The sequence below is a fragment of the Diadema antillarum genome, unplaced genomic scaffold, assembly GCF_040938485.1.
Source record: "Diadema antillarum isolate AM-2024a unplaced genomic scaffold, OU_Dant_1.0 seq00001711_RagTag, whole genome shotgun sequence".
Classification (NCBI taxonomy): domain Eukaryota; kingdom Metazoa; phylum Echinodermata; class Echinoidea; order Diadematoida; family Diadematidae; genus Diadema; species Diadema antillarum.
In genome coordinates this window covers 37,772-59,850 of record NW_027272400.1, presented here as the reverse complement: position 1 = coordinate 59,850, position 22,079 = coordinate 37,772, and the positions used below count along the sequence as shown (strand labels likewise).

Below are 22,079 nucleotides of genomic sequence, written 5' to 3'. Positions count from 1 at the left end.
TTTCCCCTGACCCTAAACCTAATCCTGAACCTAATCCTAACCCTAACCCAAACTCTAACCCTAACTCTAACCCTAACCCTAACCCTAATCTTTACTCTAACCTTATCATTAATCAGCATTTAGCCGGAGGGTACTAGAAATTGCCGTGACACGGCCGCAAACTCGTTTAGATTATCAGTGGGGAGGTCCCACGCCATGGCAATAATCTCATCCCTGGCATGACCACACGCGAGAGGGAGACATTCAAGTTTTATTGAAAAGAATTTGCCAAACGACGCGAAGCGCAATTCTGAAGGGCTGAGAACTAGGGACGCTTTTGCACTGAAATGGCAACAAATCTTCTCGGGGACGGTGAGTCTTATCAAAGAAGACGGAGACTTCAATTTAAGATGTTGGTTCAAAGTGGTATTTTCCCACATTTTAGTGTCAAGTTTGTATCTTTTTATAGTAAATTTGGGATATCAAACTCGAAATATACTATACGGTCCCATACGTTAAAATATTTGTTGGCAACATTAAGTATTAAGCAAGCAGGGGTTTTAGACTAGGGACCACTCATATTTTACCTCAAAATGACTGTAATTGATACCATAGGTTTCATGATAATATTCTGAAATCAATCAGCTTCTCTTTGATGTTATTACAATTCAACTTTGGCTATAGATTATAGAATTTAATACAATTGCTAAGTGCATACAGAAATTAAACGTCTGGTGCGAGCGAGTGGTGGTCCAATAATGTTAATAGCTTGCAGATTTGCGGCCTTTCGCCTGCTCATGGCAGGTACAACAAAACGTTAGATCTTTTTGGTAATATACCGCTGAACACAGCAACACACGCACTCTATACATGCATGCTGCACATTCGCTATCACACTACAAATCTACAAAAATCAACCGGTGATATGAGCAAAATCTCCTATAAAGGTAAAGTTTTCTCACCTAAATGACATCATCCCGCATCCAAAACTTTATTTTTGGTTCTTAACATCACAGTTAAGGAACAAGGGATGTAAGAAACTTGATTTTTATTGTTTTCACGATGTTCATGGATTTTGAAAACGTGTCCTCACTTAGAAGTAGAACTTTCATGAGCCGATGTCGGCCACCTTTTTCTTTTCTAGAAGTGGATGTTGCCATGAAAAAAAAAATAAGAAAAACATGAGGAAGACAACAACGCCACCGCCAGAATTGTGATCCCTGTTTGTAGTCAATGCATGCCCACCAGTTATTTTCATGATCTTTTGTAATGGGACTTGGCGCTCACGCAACGTTTGTGAGCCATGTGAAGGCATTCAGCAGTTGCGCAGGTATCCAGCAATGTATGGTGATATTTCATCATTGTTTGCCAAATGTGTTTCACAGGGCCATCACAGAGAAGCTGAGATGTTTCAGAATACTTTTTTGTAACCTTAAATATCAATGTGTCATCGTAAGGTAAAAATAATGTGTGCCTCCTAGACCTCTGGATTGCCCAGCATTGACTAGCTAGACAAGATGAGTACTGGTATTCTACAAATGGATTCTACATAGTACCGAACATAATAAGACCCTTGTAACCATCAGTCAGTAAGGTTTTTAGAAGCAAAAAAATGATTAAATCCCATGAGAGCCCGTGGTATATTCTTACCACTACTACCAGGTAGTGAACTCAGATGTTTCATTTGAATGTCTTTGCATTCAGTTTGAGATTTTGTTGTTTGTTCAAAATGGCGTGATCATGATCTGGGTTCATAAGATTCATCATTATACTTGATGGGTTTACAGTTTATCTCCAGTTTTTCTCAAGGCTTTCTCGTAATATACACTTGGGGTATATCCATGGGTGTATCATCACTTATGGTGGCTGTTGTTGTACTTTAAAGACCCTTTGTGTTTTTCTATTTTGATCCTTGTAAATGTGAAAAGATGCAAACGACTTATTGTGACCTTTCAAGGGATTTTTGGATTGTAATATGTATGTACTGTAACAATACTTCATGTATTGTATGTCTGTTTGTTCATTTGGCAGGTGACCATGAGGAATTCATGGATTTTCAGGAAGAAGAACTGGCAGGATCCAGGTATGTTAACTTGTGTTGGTTTGGCCAAGTGGCCTGTCTTTCAAGCATAATTTATGAAGTCAGAGCATGAATGATACAACCAGCGAACATGGACGGATTTTTACTTGTGTGTGCAATAGCAAGGACCAGCCATGGCTATTTGTAGCATGTAAAGTAAGGATTTACAGAATGCTGGCATTCTGTAGACTTAATTATTTTCTCTTCCAATTCCTCAATCTCTTATTTTCAGAACAGTCAAGTCAGTGGTCAATTGGGTTTACTTTCCTTGTATGAAGTAATTAACATTAATTGTATCTTCACACAGCTTCAGTTCTTTTTAACTTTTGTAAGAATACAGCTTCTTGAGTAGAGGGACCACTTTGTTTATTGTTCCATAGTTACTGCAGTACCATGTCATATACATGAGGCATAAGTTCTTTGAGCCAGTTGCAGTTCTTCTGCAATTCATGAAATAATTTTTTCGATATAAACCTCATAATCACTTTGTTTAAGCAGTAATTCTTAAAGGGGATGGCTAGTAACTGATCAGTGGGAATCAGTGGGAATGCTGGAGGATGATTGTTCCAATCCTTGTGGGATTCATTTAAGAGTACATTATATATCTATTGTTGTGTGAAAATTATTTGCTTCAGAATGGTCTCATATTCAAGTAATGTGCAGTTTAATGTTTCCAGGTTAGCGTGCCTGGTCAGTGCAGGCATTAATCTGCACATTACTTGAATATGAGACCGTTCTGAAGCAAATAATTTTCACACAACAGTAGATATCTATGTACTCTTAAATTAATCCCACAAGGATTGGAACAATCATCCCTCAGCATCCCCACTGATTCCCACTGATCGGTTACTAGCCATCCCCTTTAAAGCTGTGATGATTCATTAATAAAAGTGAAATTTGGAGTAATTTGAACATGTGCTGGACATGCAGTGTGTAAGATTGCAAGATCTTTCAAGTTTGCCTGGAGGTTGTTGATGAAGAAAGTGCTAAATGTAGATTAGAGCAACGATGGAAAACAATTCAAGATCAATTTTCCATGTCAAACTGACACTTATAGGAAATATGTTTGAATCAAGATTTATGTTTACAGTTTGCTAAAATGATGAAGTTAGTTGGATGCCATTTAAAAATATGGACAACAACAAAAAAGCAACAACATACATACAGCCATTTTTAAATTTTGTTTTTGTTTTTGTTTGTTTTTTCTTGGTATGTCTCTTTGTCAATATTTGTTAGTGATACCATAGGAAATTTGGAGAAAGCATTTTTACCAGACTGGTCTGACAGTCCCTGTTATTTTCAACTAAACCAAGGCTTATGAGATAAACTATTTTACCCCATGAAAATTGTATGAATATCTAAATCTACCATAAGAATGAATGGCATGATTTATATTTAAAGTGCCTCACTACAGATTGACTGACAGATATATATGGAAGGATTATTAACTGTATACATGGTATATTTCCATGAACTTCGTGAGTCAACTGATGATTTTAGAATCAACAACTTGCAAAACTATTGCCTCCCCTATTAAACACAATAAATATGCCTTGTATGTATATCATCATTTCCAAGGTGGGAAATCATCAACTTTTCTTCTGAAAAGTGAAAATGCTTTATTTTTCATTCTGTCTGTGTCGTTCTTGATCAGAAATTCAAGTATTTGTGACATTTTTTTCAGAAGTCACAATTAAAGAAAATTTACAAAATAAGGTGCATGCAGTTACTTTCAATCTTTTCCATGATGATGGAATACAGTGTATGTTGGGTAATGTTCTTATTGTCTTTCTTTTCTTTCAGTTCCAACCTTGCAGACAGAAAGTTTGATTCTGTCATAGGACATATTGAAGATATAATAATGGGTGAGTTTCACTGCTTTACAGTTTTCTTCACTTCTTTTATTGTACCAGAGAGTAATTAGTAATTGATTTGTATGATGTGCACCCTGTTGATTCCCCCTTTATCTATTACTTTTATTTCTATTTAATTATTTATTTATTCTTTTTAATGATTGACTGTCATTTATAGCCTTACTGCATGTAATGTCAATCCATGACATAAACCAGCCTGTTTTTAAATGCAGGCTAAAAATAAAACATGGACAGTATTTAGATTAGTACCTCTTCATGTGAAACAAATCACAAATGATGACATTTTTTTCAAACAAAAGATTAATAAAAAATACTAATCTATTGTAAGATGAGGAAAGGAAAGTCCATAAACATTGTATAGGTCAGGTTTCAGAAAGTAGATGCTGCTGTGTGTTATGAGTCAAAAAAATCAAATGGAATGACACATCATTTCAGCATAAGAAAGTAAATCAGACACAAAATTAGCATTTAATATTCAGTGAGTAGTACTGTAGCAGAAGTAGCATCAAAATGCCACAGAAAAACCTCCAAAATTTGCAAACTAGTATGTACAAATATGTGAGCTTGTTATTCCAGACAATATAATGCAATCAAGAGTAAATACATCCCATGAACATTGAATTTAGTAGAAATTATTCTTTTGATAGATGATATAAAGTTGATAAAATAAAACAGGCTGCCCCCATTGAGGCCAGACCCCAGGGGGTCCAAAACACAGAACTTGTGCAGCCAATTGCTTGTGAATGTAAAGAATCAAAGTGTTGATGTTTGCCATTGAGGTCCTATTAGGCAGATACAGGAGTTAACTTTGACAGAGCACAACCTTTGGGTCCAAATCATTATTGTTATCTTCTCTCTCAGAAGTGTAGCAGATTCAACTGAACATGCAAGGAATCCTAGTATTCTTAAAACTATACACTATGTGCGTTTTAGATTTTAAAACAATCATCTTTTCCAGATCAAGAAATGGTATCAAAACTATAGTGTATTGAGTATGTCAATGTAACTTTATTCTAATATATTTGTGAATCAAAGGTTTTACATTTTTTTTTTTCATTTCACTATTGACAACATAGTTAACAATAGACTTTCCAGATCCAGTGACTTTTGTGAAAAAATTTTGTGTTCTTTTTCTTTCATACCGATTACCAGTCAAAGTTCATCTTAAGTCTATCCGGAAGAGAACAAAACCACTATCGATTATTGTGCCGAATTCTGATGATATGCAAAGTCTGAAGAAACATTTGCTGACATGATTTAAAAAAAGAAAAAAAAAAGGGAAAAATATGTATCGCTGTCTTACACCATGAAATCTGGTAGAACAGCAATAAGAAATTATGTCGCAGCCCAGTACTGTACTGCAAACATTAATAACTGTGGCAGGATTGCATAACAAAGAAAAAAAAAGTCAGTGTGTATGTATTTGTCAGTGATCGATACATAAAATTGGCACATTTTCCTATCACATGCGATTCATGTGTGAACCACAAGGCAAAGTAAGAAGCAAATCCCGGCGAAACACGATATCTCAAGAATCATACACGTGTACCATAGTATGTTTTCAGTGAAATACAAATATTGTACATGTATAATGTGTATCAAGATGCTTCTTCTGAAATTCAGGGTTTAAAAATGAGTAGGTGGCTGCATTTATTATGTGTTTTTGAGGTTTGTTAGCCAGTAGCACCCCACAAAATTCAGAGAAATTAAATCTTTGGAAAATAACAGCTCAGGGTTTAATAGATCTGAATGAATGTCAAACATTTCTTTCTACATCAAGAAGCAGCACAGCTCAATTGTCCAATTGGATTCAAATACCTTTAAAAGTCACTGATAAACAGTGGGATGGTGATCCGAATGTAAACCTACAAGTAGTCTGCAGAGTGTTCACTAGGCAGAGTCTTTAAATACCCTGACATTCTGAGAGCATGCTTTGTTTTATTCAAAATCATACACTGTTTGTATAATAGAAACATTGTGTATATTTTTGCTAGTGCCTTGTGGACTCATTTTGTTTCAGTGAAGTCCATAAACAGCATTGTTACTAATGTAAAGCCAAGGCAAAATAGATGCACAATAACAGTCAGTATTGATATATGCAAAATAGATGCACAATAACAATCAGTATTGATATATAAAAATTCAACTTGATTTATTGACATTTTTCAAAGTTAAAACAAGTCTATTGTTTGTGTATTGTTAACATTCTATAGCATCAAATGCTATGATTGTAGAGGTTTCTGGAGTAGAAATATTAAGACAAGTAGAAAATTGTAAAATATAAGGAGCCCTGTGAATTTGTGCTCTCCTCCTAGAAGTTTGGCTTAGATATACATATCTACAACTGTAAGCCAAACTTCTAGGAGAGCACGAATTCACAGTGTATAATGTTGATTGGTACTGAAGTCATCGGATGTCTTACATGGATAAATCATACACAGTTTAAATCTCATCTGATCAGCTTTTGACATTATGATGAGTGATGAATCAGCATGTGTGGTTATGTAGCGATTATCTGAATACGTGGTTTATGTGGTGGTGATGGCCTATCTCAAATTGTGCCATTATTTGCACAAAAATAGCATCCTGTACCCTTTATGTTGTAGACTATATAGTATTACCCATGTCTTTTGTCTGCTGGCATGAAATGTACACACATTTACCTTGTAGTCATAATATCGTGCATTATATACTTCAGTTGATGAATCCTCATTTCCCACAGTTGGTGGAAAATGGTGGGCATAAATTCAACAGTGTCCTTCAGACCCATAGTATCAACACTGCCCTGACGTACATGTAGTTTACAAACTGCTCTGTTTTTGTTTGTAGCAGTATGTATACAACAACTATGTACTGGAAATGCTTGGCTTCCATAGTGCGAAAAGTGCCCCTTGTCTGAAGTGATTGCAATGCAAATGTCTATGGCAGTGCAGATGTCAATTTGTTCACAATATGTAACATTATAATTGTGTGTGAATTGGCTTATTTATTATACTGCAATCGCAATTGACCAACTGAAATTTCATTTTAAAATCTTATGTGCTACCCGTAAAACAGACACTGGCCACTTTTATTTGGGGCGTTGTTCATATTATTGCCCCTCACGATCTCATCTCCATGTTACATGACCCAGATGTACAATGCTCTGAAAAGCAGTCCTTATCTGTATACATATATATGATACTGTATGTTACAGTTCACTGCAATAGGCTTGTACTTGATAAAGTTGCATTTGGTACATTAAAGGGGCATAGTCCCGGTAGTGTAGAGGGCGCTGTTGATGATACTGCCGATCACCATTAGCATTGATACGAAGATTACCGAAGTTGAGCTGTCATCAAGAGTAAAGTGCGTAGGTGTTGCTACAATTTGTGTAAGTGATGTTGCCTTCGTTGTCTTCTCTGCGCATCATCGCACAGTCTGTAGTAATGCCAGGGTGCGTGCATATGTGCTTGTTTTTATGACATCACAAAAGAAGTTTGCTAAAGCTGTTATACCCCTCAGCCGAATCATGAGCCGAACTGTGATCGGACCACTGACTACAGTGGATCGGACTTCTTCGGACTCGCGGAAGTGGGCCAAAGCGTAAGCGCTAAAGAGGAGTCGATAGCGTAGGTCTCTATAGGAAACTTGCGCCGTGCGCCCGTGTACGCATTTGACTAAAACACCGGGACCATGCACCTTTAATACCGAGAAAAATGCAAATTATGCGTACTTTGATTAAGGTGATGAGAAGTAGCCTATTTTTGGGGATCAGAAATGAAAAGTTGTATACTGATACCTGAAAGATTGTATCTAATATTATATGACCTATATAGATATCAATGTGTGATTGGTCAAAATGCAGTCACGTGACCATTGTCACAAGGATGAGAAGCGTTATATTTTCATAACATGACGTAAATTACGTACAACCATGGAATATAACAGCGACAACGTTAAACAAATGCGTTATATCAGGAGGGTTGACGTCATCAAAAACCAATTGTTATGATGCGCGCAACATACACAGAGACGCTTTGCACACACACGAATGCAATCGCCGTGACCACAGTACACAGCAGCACACTACTGTATTAAAAGCGTTAGCGGTAGTAACATTTCATGCACAGCATACACGCGCTACAAGCGAGAATTGCGAAATTGCAACAGATTTGTTTTTGTCAAACTGTTAGCAGTGTTGTAACTGGTATGGCAGCTTGAGAGAGAAACAAACTGGTGAATGTGTTGGAAGCTATAGAGCCTACTACTCCCGTTAATGTTAGACAGTCATGACAGGGCCAGAAGGCAAAGGATTTCCCATTCCGTATTACCACCGCCTGAACTGAGTAAGTTTCTTTGACACCGGTAGTTCTATGCTAGCGCTGGACCTGGACCAGGGCCAGGTCCGTAGTCTACAGTTCATGTACCAGTGACTGCAGACAGAAGAGATTAGGCCCTACATTGTTAGAAAGATCACATTCTCATACATCACCACAAACACTTACCTCAACAAGCTTGCTTTAGACCAACAGTGGCAGTTACGGTAGTCTTCTACAATTTTTTTAAAAATAATTTTACAACTGTCATTACAAAATCTAGCTCTAACGTTACCGCTACATAAATAGGCCCTCGCTACAGGCCTACGTATGATTAAATAGCGACTGTTCTAGGAATGCTCCTGCACGGCTATATGCCACGGAAGAACGAATTACCGATTGTAAGGCCTACGCGAAAGCCATCATAGTTATGGCTCGGTTTGGCTCGATTGCATACCACTAACAGTGCCGAGCGTTGTAACGCGCGTTCATGAATTTGACTGTGTGTTTGAAAACGGAGAAGTCGTGTTGCTTTAAATACAGCAGTTTATTTCTTGTACTGGAGGTCATATAATATAACAGATATTGACTCCTTTCCTTCGGTAGGAATATAACATTTCATTTCCCTTGGGAAGTTATATTTTTGTCTCGAAATACTATATTTTTCCTCAGCGCTACGCGCTTCGGAAAAATATAATAATCCTCGACAAAAATATAACTTCCCGCGAGGATCTCAGATGTTATATTCCACCTCTGATAAGTCAATATCTGTATAATAGTACACTTTCAAGAAAATATGGTACATTGTACATTGGTATTTTAGGGATGTAAAATTGAATTACATACCTGTTGTGTTTCCATACTTGTCTTTGTTTCTGGATTCTTGCACATGCTTGATTGCATGAAAACTTCAATGCTCATTTATTTACAGTTGTGTTTATATCTTGTGGATTGGCTTATTTTATTTATTTTTTAATTTGTTCAGTCACTTTTGGGAATTAAAGTAAAATGGTTAATTTACCATCTATATCCCTATTATCATAGAACTCACTGCCAATGTCTTTACTTAAAGTAATAAATGTATTCTGATCATTTGAAAGTTGTGTTTCCTATATCTATATCAGTGTGTCTGTGGTCCAGGAATGATGCCTTTTCAATCCCTTAAATTTTATACCCAAGTAGCAAAACACTTGCTTGCCATACCATTGTATGTGTAGGTCAGTTTCTAGATATCAGTCTTTCTTTTTTTTTCTCCAGTTTCAGTGGGTGAAATTTGAAAAGCAGGTCTTGTGCCAAGAGTCTCTTTTTTTTTTTTTGGGGGGGGGGGGGGGGGGGGGGGCTTTCTGCAGCCATGTGCTAATGGTAGCTTTTCACATGATCCTGACTTGAAGTCAAGTGTGTATTATACACGCTCCGTAACCATGGTACCCAGACGAAACGACTGCTGTCACTTGAAAGGAAATAGGGGGTTGATTTTCCGTGGGTGATGTTTTTCACGTGCAGCACCATGCGGTTGACACCATGGCCACGTTCAGTGTACGATGACAAGCTACAGTACTATATATATGTATACTTGATGAATGAGTAACTTTCATTGGTAACTTTTGTTCTTTGATATACCATAACAACTAAATTTTCTCAACTAAATTTTCTCATGGAAAATACCTGTTGATGCTTTTTATAGAATTGTTTTTTTGTTTTGTTTTTTTGTTACTAAGTACAAAGGCTAAGCATGAAAAAAGTAAAAGTTTTGATACTTTTGTATTTATTTTGTACGAGTAATTTGCCCCAAAGAGACAGGAGCTGTCCCATAGGAGCTAGAGATTGTATCCATTTTTTTTGGCTTGATGTGCATTTTCAAGTACCGTACCTCATGGTCATTTAGTAATATGTACACTTGTTGTGTGTGAAGGAAAGGGAACAGTTGAAGTCCATATAAGTCATACACCAGTTTACACATTTGGAGTATCAACCTTGCTCTTGTCAAATATGCTGCCCCCCCCCCCAAATAGGTTGAATGTTTGAGAATTGGTGATTATATATAATGTTTTTCTGTATTATAGTGTTGGCAAAAAGATGCCTTTATGATGTTTGATATGTCTTGTGAATGTTGTCAATGTTATTGTGTATTATATATTTGTCTGTTTTGTAAAAAGCATGTGAACAAAACAAATATCCATGAAATGGACAATAAAGACTGAAATGAAATGAAATGAAATGAAATGAAAAAAAAAAAAAATTGTCACACAGCAGATGTGCTAAGAAAGGTGCAAATCAGTGGTTTTGCAGAAACACCTGTTGCGCTGTGTAGTCTCCTTTTCCTGATCTTGCAGATTTGGAGGATTCTGAATACTTGAGATTGGCGAGTAATTTATAAGTATGGCTTCAAATATACACATTGTACCTGAAGGCTGAATCCCCTTACCCTAGCAACACTATCAGGACTCACATTAATGTTGGCCTAGTGGCCTTGGGCCACTAAAAATTGGTGTCAGGCCAACAAATTTATCTTTTGGTGGCCATTTCTTGTATACATACTACCATTTTAAGTGCAGTGGCTACTCTTTAGTTTATTTTACACGTTGTATGACCTCAGACAGTGTTTTGCAAATGGGTCTGTGACTTTCAAAGAATAACAGATGCTTTTATTAAACAAATCTCAGTACTACAGACATATACATGTAGTATTCATCCTGACATCTGTAATGTTTGTTTGTTTTTCTTTTTTCTTTTCAGAGGATGGCTTCCAAGACCTGCAGAATGGTTTCATGAACAAGCACTATCACATTTTTGAGGATGTAGAGGAGAACAAGATGGAATACACAGACATTTTCAACCAATATGTAAGTCTTAAATGCAGATTGCATATGGCACTTGTAAACCAGTGTGATATTAAAGCAGTATCATAATGTGTAATTAATAATGTAATGATTGCCAATGGCGTGCTGTAGATCAGTGTACATATTTTAATGGCAAACTTTGTGTACCAGTACTGTAAAGCAAGATATTATCACAGCATGAAATTTTCATGAATTGGAACAGACGGCCTTTTTCATAGCATGAAAAATTTGTGAATTGTCACAGGCATTCAGTGCATATATTGTAGACAAGAACTTTGAATCTTGGCTCTCACAAAAAAAATTTGCGAAATGAAGATGAATGCAAATATTCTTGGTTTTACATGTACTTAAAATGTATGTTAGAGCACTGTGAAATGGTTTTAGAGTGCATGGAATCAATACTGTTCAATTTCCTACAAAAACATGATGATCGTCAACACAAGGTTTTTCTGTATTTCGGATTTTGTATGCAGTGTTTTCATCAGGCCACATTTGAAATCATAATAATAATCAAAAAGTCAACAAATCTTATGAAAAGAAGTTAAAACTATTTTGCAGCAAAGGTGTTTTTTGTTCCCCCCTGCCCCCATGGGTGTACTGTCAGTATGAGTGTTGCCACAAAAAGGGTTTATCAATGGTGTATTCTGTATACAAGAACATGAAAAAAATCAATTTAAGAAATGCTTCTTAACTTTAGAATATGGTGGAATTTGGATGGCATGTAAAGGGAAACCCTCCCATTAACCCATTGACAACAGTGTACTTCATCCACTTGCTTTGTGGGAAATGTGTGCTACACAGACATCAGACTGAATGCATCAGGTCAGCTGAACTAGAAACAAAAATAAAAGGAGAACCAAAAATGGTGTTTCTTAAAAGCAGACAAGACATAATACAGTGTGATGATTACAGAGGGTGTCAAATAAAGGGCAGAGAGTGACAAAATATATATGTTATATAGCAGGTACCGTTATATGACATATGATACCGGAGATAAAGCATTAACCTCGTCTGTTCCAGAGACATTTTCAGCTTTGCTCGGAGAAGAACCCCATCTCCTGATCTTTCATCATCAGATTTCGCCGGCCGATTCCGAATCCCAGGGGGCTATAAGTCATAATCTTGTGAATGAATCTTCCTGGCCTTTCCCTTACCTCTTAAGTAATGGGGGGGGGGGGGGAAGTGTTGAACTGCATGGGGACACCTTGAGAGACTCCCAATCTTTTGAGGCATTTGCTGAATTATAAAATCATACACTGCTTTGTTTCTGTTTCCTTTTGACCAGAATTCCCCAGTGAGTGCGTGTGTGACTTCCTTTCACAGACCTGTTTAGGGGGAGGGGTTTCACACACTTTGCGGAAGAAACTGTTTGTAATAATAATTGTCTGAAATGGGTTTCATTCAGAGTTTAATACCCTCTGTGAAGACAGAGGAATGTGTGTCCTTTGCCAACCACTTACTGCTGACAGCATTCCTTTCAAGCGCAACAGCTATGTCACAAACTCCATGGACTGTTAATGAAACAAGCAAATCTGTGTTCCCTGATATGCAAGTATACCTACAGGATGCACACACCATGTTAGAAGCTAGGCTCCTTCTTCTCTTCTTTCATGTTTGATGGTCAAACTTTTCAAATAACAAATGAGCACTCAAAATGTAGGGAAACTTGATTGGAGAACAAACACCTCTAAACCAGAATTTGATGAGGGATGTGTGTTTGAGGAATTATTGTTTGGATTTGCTTTCAGACTTGGAAAAAAAAAAGATGAACTGTGCATGTATGGTAGGAGTGTTCCTGGTAGGAATTTTACAGTATGTTATGAGAGCACATGTATTGTGTGGGCTTCATGAGATTTCTAATGCAGTTATGATACAATTTAAAATGTCAGTTGCTGCTGTCTTCATGTGTTTATTCTTCTGATATGTACAATTTGTATGTGTGTTTGAGTTGATGAAGGATATGGAATCAAGCCGCATTGCCGTCTGTTTTGTTCATTGCGATATGAGAGGGACAGCAAAATACTGGAAGAAGGGGTAATATGAATGGGTACAAATATGGTATGTCAAGAGCATATTAACCAATCTAGTTAAAGCAGGGAATTGGTAGGCAAAATATAATCTTTTAGTGATGGGAAATTCTGTAATCTGATTGGTCAATCAATCATGCAATATATCAATATCCCATATTAAATGAATGAGGTCATTGCTGTCATAGTGTTCCCTCTTTTGCATTGTTTGTGTTATTCATAATTTGCACGCACGACAGCTGCAAGAACTCGAATTGTTATAATAACCTACTAGCTGGCAGCACCGTACAGTGGCAGTTATGAAAGAAACACAAGAAAGCACAAGTGATGGGTAAGCTTAAGTTTCTGAAATAAATGCATGGATTAGGGGTCTATATTTTCATTAAAAAAGATTACCAATAACATTACACTAAAAGAAAATCCTTGCCCCCTGCTTGTTCTCATGTGATACAGGAAATATCTACTGTCTGGTGCTATATTCTGTTTCATGTATTACTAGTATGTGAACAAGCAGGGGGTAACTAATATTTTTCCATGAAGATGTCTCATATACCTGGAAGATATTAATCGTGTGTCTTTGCATCGTGTGTCACTCCACAGACTAGCCTTATAGAGAAGTACATCGAGGAACAGCTTGTGGCGAGGATACCGTCCTTTTGTATGGATGAATTTCTCAAGCAATTAGCGTAAGTTGTCATTGCATATAAATGCTCATCCAGTACTGAGTTGTCCCCTGTCCTTTCTTCCCCCGTTTGTTTGTCTGTCTGTCTGTCACTTTGTTTGTTTGTTTGTTTATTTGTTTACAATAACTGCCCTGGCCCCACCAGTTTCTTTATGGCATGGCTTTTTCTTAGCCCTAGCAATATTTATCATCATTGTGTGTGTGTGTGTGTGTGTGTGTGTGTGTGTGTGTGTTTGTGTATGTGTGTCTGTGTGTTGCAATGAGCAAACAATGATGATTTCAGAAGGAATCATAGTTTCTAAAATCATCAACCAAAGGCGTGATTTTTGTGATCTTTCTATGTACAAAATAAAAGGAGAGCTGTGATCTGTCTCCTTGATACATTTGATTTGAATTAAAGTAAATTCAATTAAATTTGTAATGTAATTTTCATCAGCAACAAAAAAAAAGTGTTTTTGCAAGAATACAACAAAATCACATGCAAAAAAAAACCAAACCCACAAAAACAAAAAACAAGCAGGCAAACAAACAAATAATATTTTTCTCATGAACAAAAAAAAAAAGTAATTGTGAACTATAATTTACAAGATTTGGTAATGGTTGATAAATTGCAGTGCTTAATGTGTTAAAGATGGTGCTGTGCACGCTAGTAACAGTATTATCAACAAAGTGTATTAAATGACATTAGGTCATCTGAACATTACACAGTTCCTGTTTGGCCAGTTTTCGTCGTGTGACTCTTGCTCGTTGAAATGTTGAGTTATTCAACCGCTGAACATTTATTTGATTAACACAGATGCTCGCCGAGGCTAGACGTAGAAGATAGAATCAGTCATGTCACCTGCTCACATTCGCATTGATGATTTCTGTGGTTTTATGTGCAATGTCTGTGACTGTCATGCTGCGTTGCCTTGCGAACATTACTCACACCTATCTTGCGGCTGATTGTCATCAACATGCCGGGGTTGGTGGGTGCTCTAATTGTAGGCGGGGGAAAAACAGGGGCAACATACACAAAAGGGTAATGTAACCTAAAGCTGTGCTCTCCTATTGTTAATCCACGACTTAGACACGCCTTAAAAGTCGGCTCCACTCGGATGCGGGAATCACATGTTGTTTTGGGACACACCGTGTGTCTCTGACAGAATTCTCAAAGATGCTCTTAGGGTTGAAAATGTCACTTTTTTTTTTTGTCTGACCTGTAGGTGACACCTACACTAGATGTGTATTTTCTACTTACTTTAGATGGGCAATGAAATCTTTTGATATAACCTTTATGATGGAATGAAACAGCAAAAGCATTATTCACATTTGTCATTTTAACCACCCCCAGCCTTCTCATTCACTTGTAGTGCAGGTACAAAGGAATTCTAGATACATGGAGTGTCTCTAAGAGAAATTTCAAAGACAGTCTTTGTTGAATATTGTATGTCCCATTGTTTTTCCTTTATTGACCTATAGATCACACCTACACCAGAGGAGCATTTTTACCCATTTTAGAGTGGCACTGAAACCTTTTTATAACTTTAGGATGGAATGAAACAGTTAAAGCATAATTTACAGTCACCATTTTAACCAAAACTCCCCCACCTTTCATTAAGTTTTAGCATCTATAGGTGCTAAAGGAATTTTAGATACTTTGAATGTCTTTGACATAAATCTCAAATACAGTCTTAGGGTTGAATATGTCACAACTTTTTTTTTTCTCTCTCTCTCTGACCTGTAGATGATGCATGCACCAGATGATGAATTATTGCTTGTTAATAAATCAACAGTTAAATCTTTTATAAACTTTATATGGAATGAAATAGCATAATTTCCATTTACCATTTTAGGCAACCCACCCCCCCCCCCCCCCCCCCCCGCGTTCTCATTCAGTTTTAGCATAGCTATACATTGATGTGCCATAGATATTTTGATAACGTGCCTGTATAATGCTATGCTGCATATTGATTGGGATGTGTTTAAATGAAAGGATCTACCTGATTGTGATCATATTCTTGTCTCTGAAATATGGATTGTAATCTTTTATGTTTCCTTGTGACTGAAAGACTTCACAAACACCTTTGACAAGCTTTGTACTGATGTCAGATGACTTCACTTTGTAGAGTTTGGGAAATGAGAGCCACCCCTTAAACCTTTCAGTCTCAGAAACCACAATCTTGTAATCTTGTACCAGTTGTTTACTGCTGTACGAAATGTATCTTACTTATTCTCATTTTTTCTGCTGTAAAACACAATATTTTCGCGGCATAAAATTTTTGCAAATTGGAGCCTACAGCCTTTTTCATGGCATGAATTTTTTTGCGAGTTGCCTCTAACATTCAGTGCATTGATAGTGTAGACAAGAACTTTTGCATGCATTTTAATTTTGCGAATCTTGGCTCTTGCAAAATTAAAATGCACACAAACATTCCTCATTTTACAGTATTCATTTTTACTTTTTCAGTAAGGAAAAGTACTGTAAAAACTCTTCCATTTGAAGCTCTTTGTTATTCACATGAAATGTTTTCAGTACCAGAATTTTCAAAAGCCTCTTTATTTCTAAATTCATGACTTGTTCTGACATTGACAACATGCTGTAGAAGAATAAGCATTCTGTTTCCCTCCCAAATCAACATTTTATTTATTTGTTGTTGTTGTTGTTTAGTTACATCTGATCTTTCTCCTATAGAAGATAAGCTGTGAAATTCAGGGGTACCAATTTAATGATCATAAGATGGCCGTTATTGCAGCGAAGTTCCGTAGGGATTTAGGTAGCAAAAGGACCAAAGATGGCAAAGCACCTACAACTGTATGGTACACATAACTTTAATGTAAAACGGCTTCAAGTACTTTAGCTTTCCCGTCGCTTCTCGAGCAAGAATATTGATAGTATAAGGCTGTGATTTGAAGCATTTTAAGCCACAGTTGTACCATCAAGACAATGCAACAGACTTAGTTCCACTGTCCTTTTTCTCCCACTGATCTCCACAGGAAGAGGAAAGACAAACTGGAGGGAGAAATCTTCGAGATCCTCTTCACTTTCAGTGACTTCCTAGCATTCAAAGAGCTGATGCTGGATTTCAAAGCAGTGAGTATTTTAATCATTTACATATCCGCCCTTGCCCTGCTTGTGTCTAAAATGTAATCTGTGTGAAAACCAAGAGACCCAGCCTTGACTGGGTGCACTGCACACTTTGGGGTCAAACTGAAGACAACTGTAATCGTGACTTCAAAGATCCTTCTGCCCTGTTACGTGACCCAGATTTGCGGAAAGCCAAAAAGTCAGTCGGAAGAGCTAAATGTGTATTGCTCTGTTTGTTTCCTCAAAGTTTGTGGTGGCTCTCAGAGCCAGAGATTGGGAAAAATCAGAGCCAGCTGACTGTGTTGATTAGAACTTGATTGAGGGCTTATTATCTTTGCATTTTGAAATTGAGCAATGTGCACTAGCTGTGCATCATTAGTATTTCCTGCTTGTTTTGCTAAATGGATTCCATGAAAAATGGGAACTTCATGTGATTAATTGTTTGCATGAGGCCAAGTTCAGTGGATGGTACTTCCTTAGAATTTATGTAAGGATGAGAATGTTTTCGTACATGTAATTTATGTTTAATATGAGAGTATTGGGAAATGATGCAAATGTCTCCCCGAGAGAGTCAAATTTTGCCGCTCGTCCACAGAGTATCTCATTTCCAGAATATTCTCATGAGTAACCAGTGGTAGATCTGAAGAAAGATGATCATCTTAACAAAGATGAAAAAGAATGGAAGGGGAAGGGAGACACACAGCTGATGAAACCTGGAAGTGGCAGGAGAAAATGTGCACTTAAACCTTTTATTATTTTTTATCTTATTGATTTTTTTTTGCTTGTCAGCTGATTAACCTCAGAAGTGGTAAGCACTTTCAAAAATGCAGCACCGCCCCTGGCCTGGGCTCTGTCCCTACGCTCCCTTGCTTTGCGCTCCCCACCCCTCTGTACGGAATTCCTTGATCTGCCGCTGGTTTCACCCAGGTTGAATTTGTAGGAATCTTGCAGAGACTGTGCGTAAGCCTCGTTACTAAGGCACTTGTTGATGTAGATGCTGAGTCTCTCAGAGACCTAGAGTAGTGTGGACTCGCCAGGGAAGCACGTGCTGATACGAGCGAGAATCAACCCGAACATGAACTCGGGCGAATAAATACATGTAGGGCATGACGAAGGACAGATTGTTATCAATGCTAAACAGACTCGGTGAAGAAGGCCTCTAGTTCTTCCCACTGCCATACATGTGACCGTGGCCGTGGATGCCCTTTACAATAGCTGTGATGCTTGCCTTTATAGAAGGCATTCCTTTATGTTAACAATTTTTTTTTTAAAGGAAATACACTCATCCTTTAAAGCTGCTGTGTCATCTTCTGTTGCATGCATGTTGCACACATGTATATAAATGTCCTATGCCTGCCATCCAAAATGCAAATGTATGACCTGCAAGATTTATTTAGGACTGCCTTACGATATCTAGAAGATGTGAAGCAAACTTTCTTTCCTGCTAAATCCTGTATTTCATCTCATATCTTTGACTTTATTCAGCAAGAACAAACACATAAAGAAACAGACAAAATGAAACTGGCTGGTTGTACACACTTGTATGCATCATGTTTAGCCTCAATATCATGCATTCTGATATTTTTTTTTTCACAACAAATCATGTGTGAGCTTAGAATAAAATCTCATGCTGCAAGAAACCACCATCATATGTTGAGATGTGATTTTGTCTTTTTTTCAGTCCCGACAGTTTTCCATCTTTGATTGACCTTTCGTTTGACCTTTTGAAAGAATGTCATCGGCACAGATTAAACTTATTATTTCAGAAACATATTGTTTGTATGTGGTTTATAAAGTGCTAGATATTAATGGCAGTGGCTTACAACTTGAATGATTATCTTTTTTCTCTTCTTTTCTTCTTCAAACATGAAGGAATGCCAGTCCCTGCATTCTGATCATGACCTTGCATCGCAAAGCCAACAAAAAGTCACCAGATATGAACTTTTAGCGCAAGGGCAGATTTTTGAAAGAAGTGATTTTCATCTGTGAAATTGTGTACACAGTAGCTCATGCGAATTGATTGACCTAACCAAGTGAAAGAAGGGATAGCATTTAATCCAACCTTGCGATGTGCTGCTTATTTTCGGAAAAGGGCTTTAAAAGTTATCACTCTGTTGAGCTGTGCTGACTCAGCTTGTAAGGTGCATTAAGAAGAAGAAAAAAAATGAAACTCTGTAGTAACTGCTACGAAGGGATTATGGAATGATTATGAAACTTGATTATGAAGCACTCTCTTCATGATTAAAATTAAAGTGTATACTAATTACTACTGACTGTTTTGAAGAGGTACTGTAAGGTTTTCATGTAAACTTTGATGTGTCGGGTGGGCATAGACAGTGAAGGAAAACAATGTCAGACCAAGGGATTTCAGGTCTACAAAACTATCAAACAGAGTAATATATTCTTCCAAACTTGAGATTGGTTGCTCCTTGACAAAATACCTAACATTGGATATCATCAACTTTCAGGCCTATTAAGGGATTATAAACCCATGCAAGGTGGGGTTTTTTTTCAGGAATTTTGAAGCAGGGTCACAATTACTCAGAACTTTGGAGGTGCTTCAGGCACACTTTCTTATAGGTTTTGTTCATTATAATGGCCTTCAACATAATTTTCCAGCACAGATGACTATCTGAGCATGCTCCAAAGTTCAGCACACTTAGAATTCAGTTATTGAATTTAGCTACAGTTGTATGATACTTGTTAGCTTTCCTATTCTTGATCATGTTGTAATTCTGTGCAATGGTACTAATTGATTGTTGATAAAGTAAAGGCCTGCCAAGCCAACAGAGTTCACAGTTGCTAGTAATAACATTTTATATATTCATACATACAGAATGCATAACATATCACTGAGCCATGATTGTCATGAGGTAACTTTACATTTATACCCTATATATTTATACCCACAGGTAATTCAACTCAATGAGCTGTGACTTTTATATAGAAAAATGAGGTACAATTCGTCGGGTGCCCGTGCATTGGCCGCTAACGCAATACAAATTGTATTGCGTTAGCGGCCAATGCACGGGCACCCGACGAATTGTGTGTTTATATGATTACAAAAAAAATATATTGTTAATTTATTAATAGCTTTAGGATACGTTGACGGATCCAGAGGGGGACGCACCGGGCGCGAAACCCTTCTTTAATTTTGTAAAGACGCCTTCCCTTTACGGAATTCCTGGATCTGTCCCTGGGATATAGTATATATCAAGTCATTTTGAAACATTGGGACTTGTGTACTGATTTTATCCCTCCAAAAAGGTATTCAGTTGTAAGAAATTTGTTTGTTGTTTGCTAAATGCTCTCAAGTTTTGGAAAATGCAGAGTGAGACAGCCATTTTTAGTGATTGTTTGCACATGTTGGTAAGATCTCGAGAACAAACTATTTCTCATTCTGTTACACCACAGGACAAGGAGGGCACTTCTATTGATCTAGGAGCCGGTATCATCGTGACGCCATTCAGTGTAGATAGTGCCTCAAAACATACAGCATCGACCACGACGTCGACACCCGCCTCAGGTCCACCCACTTCCTCCTCCTCCTCCTCATCGCCGTCTTCATCATCGACATCCAGTCGGAGCGAGCAAGGTCCGGCCAAATAACCACCCAAGGGAGAGTGAGGGAGTGTGGCGGCCTACATAGTTTAATATCAACTGGCAATTCAATATCTGTTTGATATTTCGTTTTCATATATTACACATTTTCTCTCTCTAGATAGAAAAAAGCTATTAAGAAAAGTGCAGTGTTGCTAAACGTTCCATTTCCAATGTTGTTGGTACAATGCATGAGGCAGCATAGTGCAAATGTTAAGCCAAATCAATAATGTGGATCGCTAGTCTTGCAAATTGGTGGCATTTTTCATTTGCATATTAATTTTCTGCCTCACAGTGTGCAGATAGAGTGTATAGAGTTTATAAACGGGGTGGGGGTGGGGTGGGAGCATGGGAGGAGGAGAAAAAGGAGAGTGTGATGCCATATTTCAAGTCTGTATGCTAAGAGTGCAAGGATTATATTATTGTTAGGGGGATGTGGCAGATGAAGCAAGAACAGTGATTGCTGAGATATGGTATCCTTGAAAAGCTCTCCGGGCAGATCACTTGAAATATCTTAAATTAATAAAGTTTGCCCCCGAATACTTGAAATGAAATAATCTTACAATCTAATCTGTGCCCGTACACTCTCAATCACTGTCACTAGTGCATGTGGATAGCAAGATTGTAGTGACTCAGGTACGCTTGACTATTTGTTTTTGTCACATTGGTATTGAAAATTTGGAGTCAAGGCTACTAGCTGTCTTCTTTTCTTCAGAGGCAACTTAACCAAATGGTAAAGGCACAATTGATAAAGGTGACTCAGTTGCCAGGGAACAAATATGTGTATGCCATGAGAGTGTGCTGACCAGTAAACCAAGATTGGCATCTCTCCTGTGACTCGGGGTATTAATGGTCGTAGCAGGAATACATCACCAGCTTTCCTTAAGTGCTGGCGTTTCGGGATTTTTAAAAGACAAATGTGAGTGAGCCGTGAAATAAAAGTCGGAAAAGCTCTCATGATGAACTTCAAATGTAGGCCAAATGAATCTGCTAAATTTAATTGAGTTGTGTACCTGTACTGCAAGAAGTGGAATTTAGGAGTTAGCTGAAACTAGAGTACTGTAAAACCACAAATATTGGCGGCATTAAATTTTCACAAATTGCCACTGACATTCAATGTGTAAATGTATAGACAAGAACTTTCGCGTGCATTTTAATTCGGTGAACCTTAGCTCGTAAAATTTGTGAAAATTTCATGCATGCAAAAATTTCTGGTTTTACAGTGGACTTGATAGGAGATCAAAAGTGTTATCATATATTTCATGATGTCATTTCAGTCAAAATTAATACTTTGATAATGGTAATGGGGAGAACTACTGTATGTCCCATTAAACTGGATTACACATCAAATTCCAATTAGACTGTATTTGATCCTCAGATCATTGTAAACTTTTTTAGACACAAAACTTTCGAGTAGGGATTCTCATCGATGCCGAGTATATGTTGCAAGCACAGTACCAGAACTCAAGCAGTTAGATTATCTCAGATGGCACAAACCCTGGAATGTATATAAAGTACTTAATTTTGAATACTTTCAACACATCCCTTCCTAGAAGTTAAACATTTGAAGAATTGCGTTGTTGTAATTCAGCACTGATATAATTCAGCTGTGATATGTGGCATTACAAAATA

General features: G+C 37.4%; 1 protein-coding gene across 1 annotated transcript; it reads left to right on the top strand.

Annotated features, from left to right (window-relative positions):
* Positions 1–290: 290 nt before the first annotated feature.
* On the top strand, positions 291–20,613 carry LOC139711842 (ADP-ribosylation factor-like protein 2-binding protein). The gene is made up of 7 exons (XM_071623694.1): positions 291–351; positions 2,011–2,062; positions 3,863–3,924; positions 10,968–11,074; positions 13,699–13,784; positions 16,757–16,853; positions 20,262–20,613. Exons 1-7 carry the CDS (start codon positions 327–329, stop codon positions 20,454–20,456), a joined length of 624 nt encoding a protein of 207 aa, XP_071479795.1. The 5' UTR covers positions 291–326; the 3' UTR covers positions 20,457–20,613.
* The last annotated feature ends 1,466 nt before the right edge of the window (positions 20,614–22,079 follow it).